The sequence below is a fragment of the Panthera pardus genome, unplaced genomic scaffold (assembly GCF_024362965.1).
Source record: "Panthera pardus isolate Hobbes unplaced genomic scaffold, ASM2436296v1 HiC_scaffold_11, whole genome shotgun sequence".
In the NCBI taxonomy this organism is placed as follows: domain Eukaryota; kingdom Metazoa; phylum Chordata; class Mammalia; order Carnivora; family Felidae; genus Panthera; species Panthera pardus.
In genome coordinates this window covers 87330205-87336204 of record NW_026526666.1, presented here as the reverse complement: position 1 = coordinate 87336204, position 6000 = coordinate 87330205, and the positions used below count along the sequence as shown (strand labels likewise).

The following is a 6000-nucleotide window of genomic DNA, read 5'->3' as shown; positions in this document are numbered from 1 at the left end:
GCTCAGAGCCTGGACCCTGCTTTGGACTCTCTGTCTCCCTGTCTCTCTGCCCCACCCCCACTCATGCTCTGTCTCTCTGTCTCTCCAAAACGAATAAATGTTAAAAAACAAAAGCAAAAAACTTTGGGGCACCTCAGAGAAGAAACATAAAAATTCCTGAAATCTAAAAAAAGAATTTTTTTTAAGACTCCCTTAGATTTATAGTCCGAGGGTTATCCTTGGCATGGCATTTGAGACCCTCCATGAGGTTACTGCAGTCTAACTCAAGATCAACTAAACTCTGAGACTCTTTTGTTCTTGATGAAGATCTGTCATCTGAAAAAAGGATAGTTAGAGGGTAGCACAATTAAGAAGCATGGAAGGACTTAGCTAATGACAGAATGGACCTCGTAAGAATGAAGGAGATTCTTGCTATGAGAAGTATCCAGATGAAGATTTGTCAGACAGCTGCTGGGAATGCAAGAAGGATTCTCGCCTAAGGAAGCAGGTGGACTCCCCTCATGCTTTAAGAATCTTCTTTAATGAGATGGGGAAAAGCTGCTGGTGATATTGTGCTAATGGAGTAAACAAAGGCTACCCGACCACGTGTACGATATGAACTCAAGTGGGAGCAAAATAAAATGCACCAAAATTTTTGTTTGGAGGGTAAAATAACAACTGAGTTTAGTTTTCTTCTTTGTACTATTCTGGAATTTCCAAACTTCTTCAAGTGAACATATACTATTATATTTTAAAAACAGAGAAGAATTTTGTCCTCCTTACTGATCTGATGTACTCCCATGTCTCTGAAACCTCTACCCTCCCACTCTCCCCCCTCCAAATCTCCGCTTTACTGGACTATTCTCAGCTCCATGAAAAGTTATACATCTAATATGTTCCAGTGTTTTGCTGACACTAATCCTCAGCCTTGAATCCCTTGGCTTCTGTCCCTATTGAAATTCTCTCCACCTTCAAGGTCTTGATTAATCTCTTGGACTCCCACATACTATGCCTGGTATTGAGTCTATCCATATACATCTTTGTCCTCCTCACTAGAGAACGCATTCCTTGAGGGCAGGATTATATATGATTTTTTCTTGGTATCCCTATAGTGCCATGTATAGACACTCAGCAAATATTGAAACTTTGGGCTGAAGTCTTCTTGACCACTAAATAACTCTTAAGGGGGTGCCTGAGTGGCTCGGTCGGTTGAGCGTCCAACTCTTGATTTCAGCTCAGGTCATGTCTCCAGGGTTGTGGGATCAACCCCCAGGTAGGGTTCTGTGCTGTCTGTGGAGCCTGCTTAGGATTCTCTCTCTCTCTCTCTCTCTCTCTCTCTCACCCTCCTGCTCAACTCACTCTCTTTCTCTCTCACACAAAAATAAAAATAAATAATTTTTTAAAATTTTAAAAATGTTTAAAAAAAACAAAATAACATTTAGGGCTGATTATCAGACGTATAACTGAGAGTATATCCTGAGGTCTAGAGTCTTGCGATTCAAAAAGTACATTAAAAAATATTTTTCTACTTGTTTTTAAGTTTTTACTTTTTTAATTAATTTTTTTAATGTTTATTTATTTTTGAGAGAGAGAGAGAGAGTGTGTGAGCAGGGGAAGGTTGGAGAGAGAGGGAGACAGAATCTGCAGCAGGCTCCAGGCTCTGAGCTGTCAGCAAAGAGCTGGACACAGGGCTCGAACTCACAAACCATGAGATCATGACCTGAGCCAAAGGGGGATGCTTAACTGACTGAGTCACCCAGGTGCCCTGATTAAGTTTTTACTTTTTTTTTTTTTAAGTTTATTTTGAGAGAGAGAGAGAGAGAGAGAGAGAGAATGCACATGCAAATGCAGGGAAGGTACAGACAGAAAGAGGAAGAGAGAATCCCACACAAGCTCTGTGCTGACAGCTCACATCTCAAGAACCATGAGATCATGACCTGAGCTGAATTCAAGAGTCAGATGCTTAACCGACTGAGCCACCTGGGTGCCCCTAAGCTTTACTTTTGAAATCATTTCAGATTTCCAGAGAGTTGCAAAGAACAAATACACCGAGTTCCCATACACCCTTCAGCCAGCTTGCTCTAACATTGACATCTTACATAATCACAGAACATTTATCCAAACTAAAACATTAACACCGGTACAATACTACCAATTGCGTGGCTAGCTTTCATTGGATTCTCCATTTTCCCATCGGGGTCCTTTTTGTGTTCCAGGATCCAATTCAGGACACCAGTTTGTATGCACAGCATGTCCCCTCAGCCAGTGACATGTCTTTTAATGTGAAGCCGGGGGGGGGGGGGGGGGGAGGGGGTATTGCTTTCTATTGTTTCTTCTAACCAACCTTTTCCCAAACAATCAAAAGATGAGCAAGAAAGATGATGTGGGGATGGTGAGCACACTGGCTCTCTGTTGGGCTTTTGGGGCTTCAGACAAGTAAAGGGACTGTTCCTCCCACATGGGGCCAGGAGGATGGCTTTCATTTCATAAGATCTAGTCTTTTTCTTTTTTCTTAAATTAAAAAAAATTTTTTAAACGTTTATTCATTTTTGAGAGAGCACGAGCAGAGGAGGGGCTGAGAGAGAGGGAGGCACAGAACTCAAAGCAGGCTCCAGGCTCTGAGCTGTCAGCACAAGAGCCTGACGTGGGGCTCGAATTCACGAGCTGTGAGATCATGACCTGAGCCAAAGTTGGAAGCCTAACCGACTGAGCCACCCAGATCTAGTGTTTTTCTTGAATGGGCATTGGTAGACCTAAAGACAGAGGGGAGTTACTAGTTACTTTTAATTCATTAAATTTCTGGACCATTCCATAGCCCATTTCTCCATGGCCTGGCATGGGAACATGTTCCCGGTTACTTACAAAACTTCCAAGCAGTTGGCATTTATCAGCAGTCTTAGCAATTCAGTGAGAACAGAGGTTACAGCTGTCACAGGAAGTTGAAATCAAGCCTGCTGCAATCACACCCATTGAAAGGCGGGTGAAAGTGAAGACCGAGTAGAATTCCAGCCCGGGAGGTGGGGGTGGCTGAGGTGTCAGGAGGAGGGTGGGATGCTGCCCAAGAGAAAATACACAAGGGGAAGACAAGCTGATGCCTTACTGGAGCTCGGCTTGATTTATAGACCTTCACGGGCTTATTGCTAAGCTCTTGCATCGATTAGTAAGTATCAGCACTGCCGGGCTTTGGCCGACCCCACAGCAGCCTCCTCCTCCTTGGTCTTCCTCCTGCCCCTGCCTCAAATCCACTCCCCGCATGGGCACCTGCCAACTCAGGTCCCCGGAGAGTGCAGCCTCCAGCTAATCAGGATGGGTGGGGTCTACTACTTCCCTGGGACCTGCCTTACCGAAGAGCCACAAGCTGGGTGGAGGCTTAAATGGCAGTCTCACAGTTCTGGGACTTAGAAGTCTGGAATCAAGGTGATGTCAGGGTTGGCTCCTTCTGAGGGCTATGGGAGAGAATCTGCCTCTAGAGGAAACAGGGCAACGAAATGCCCAGATGAGAGAGTAAGTCCCGTAGGGCAGTGAACTGCCAGTGTTCCTCCCTGGCTCCAGCCTTCGGGTGAGAGTGGATCCCATGCCTGGGAATGGGCGGGGCAGGAGCACCAGAGCCCCTGAAAAACCTTCAGGGTGGGACCAGGACTTTAGGGATGCTGACCTAGAATCATCACAAGATCGCAGGGTCTCTGACCTGAGGGATTTGAGGGGTCACACAGTCACTCTTCAACCCCTTCCCTGAATTTTTACAACTAAAACAAACCCCCAAAATTATTCCCATTCCCCATCACCTGGAATTGACCATTGTTTACATTTTGACATATTTGTTTTCAGTGTTTTCTTTATGACTACATCGTTTTAAATTCCTTAGCCAATATATGGATGCACTGTCATTTTTTTTTTAAAGGAAAAATTAGAATGTTACAAGGAAAGCTAAAGTTCCCTTTCACCTCCACTGGCTATCCCAGCTCCTTGCCCCTCTCCCCAAAGAAAGCCACTCTTTTGAGCTGGGAGTGTATCTTTTTATTTTCTTTAAATGCATTATATATGTTTGAATATACCACAATTGTGTTTGATATGTTGCAAAATGGTATTATGTTGTATGCATTATTCTGCAACTTTCTGCCTTAATATCTTAGAGCTCTGCCCATGTCCCTGCATATATAGATCCAATGTATTCCTTCCAACTGCAATCTAGTGACTGATTATGAAAATAGACTGTTTTATTTATACTTTCCTTACTGATGGTCATTGAATGGTTTTCAGTGCTTTGTTATTAGATACGATCCTGCAATGGACAGCTTGCCCGAACACACCCCGTGGAAGTATTTCTCTAGCGTAGAAACCAAGAAATAGAATTGTTAGAGCACAGGGTACAAACCCGCTTCCCCACAGCCTCACCAATACTTGACATGGTCTAACTTTATGTTTATAGACGAGAAGACAGGCCTGGGGCTGTATTGCTTTCTTCTGGTCACAGTGCAGGTTACGGTTCAGGGCCAAGACCCGACCCCACACTCCCCCTGATTCCACGCAGTTCAATCTTTTCACCACACAGTATCGTCACTGTCACTTCTCCCCGGAAAATCAAGGAGAGGCTGGTGTAAGGAGGCGGGTGGGGAGGGAATGGCTAAAATTCTCCAGCATGGCGACTATGCTGTGAGTGGAAATGACTCCAAATCCTCCCAGAAAATGGCTTCACTGTGCGGCACGGATCTGCTCTCCCACGCGGGGAAGTTTCTACCTGCAGCTCCGCACGACGACAGTGATTGGCTCTTCCAGCCCAGACAAGGGTGGGGACAGAAATGGCGTCTCTAGCAGCTGATTTTTCAGTGCAGCAGCCCTGCTCGGGGAGGAGGGGCGGGGGAGGGGGAGGCCAAGCCTCCCGGGACTTGGGCAGGTGCGGAGCCCACGAAGGCAACCCCACATCCCAGGCTCGCCCAGCAGACCGCGGCACGCGGCACCCAGCACGAGCCCCAGCGACCCCTCCCTGCCACTTGCAGCACCTTGAGGGTGGGCTGGCACTGGCCGGGCCCTGCAGGCAGCGCCTGACTGGCTGGAATGGAGCGAGCGCGCTGCAGAGAACGGCACTGACAAGTCCCAAGGACCTCCCAAGCCATCGAGCACGCAGCCGCGCCCACCGGGGCAGCTCTGAGACGCTGGACCCCCGGAGGCATAGGCAGCCACCGCCTGCCGTTAGCTCGGAGTAAGAAATGCAAGGCTGGGTCAGCACTTCTCACTTTCCGGGCTCCGATCCGGCTGCGGCAGGGACCCCCGTGGAGGACGCACGGACCTCCGAGGTGCACAAGGGCAATCTGGGTGAGGTCCCAGATCCCAGCCCCTCTGAAGAGCTAGTGCTCCCAGAGCTAGTGCTAGTGTGAGGTGTTCCTCCCCAGGGGCCTGTGGCCAGATTTCCCTTTTTCCTCTTCAAGGCAGGAAAGACCAGAGGAAGAATTTGCGGGAAAGAACAAAGCTGGCACCGCCCAGCCTCCTTTGCAGAGCCTGGAAGGCTCCCTCCTCTCACAGTTGGCATTACTTGGAAGATTGGTGTTTTTTCCTTAGCAAACTTTCCTTCTTGGCTACCACGTTGTGAGCCCTTGTCAGATGCCAAGCACTGTGCTGAGTGCATTATCCCATTGCCTCCTCCAGATGACTCTAAGACCTTAGTCTTGGAGATGATAAGCAACTTCCCCAGGTCACACATATAGAGTGGGATTAGGAAATTCTCCCAGATTCTGTGTTTTAAAATTTGTTTTGATTATACGAGTTTTTTCCCCCCCAAGCAAATTAGAATGTTTTTCATAATAGTCAATTCATAATTGCATGATGCTTTATGGTTTCCTAAAAACTACTACATAAACCCATCTACTTTAAACAAGTTTTAAAAATGAACTATCTGCTCACTCTTGCTAGTCTTTCACAGATCCTTTTGGCAAAAGTGACAATGGAGCACAGACACTGCAAACATCAGCATGCTATTTTTACTCAGTGGGAGGAGGGCGTGGAGGGCTGATGTATGGCTGGCAA

General features: G+C 46.9%; 1 protein-coding gene across 1 annotated transcript in view; it reads right to left on the bottom strand.

The window, feature by feature from the left end:
• Positions 1–2868: 2868 nt before the first annotated feature.
• PAFAH2 (platelet activating factor acetylhydrolase 2) overlaps positions 2869–6000 on the bottom strand; it is a 65440-nt gene continuing 62308 nt past the window's right edge. Inside the window, exon 12 of the mRNA XM_019461868.2 lies at positions 2869–3033. Within this exon, the coding sequence (XP_019317413.1) occupies positions 2884–3033 (150 nt within the window). The 3' untranslated portion in view covers positions 2869–2883. The remainder of the gene's footprint in view (positions 3034–6000) is intronic.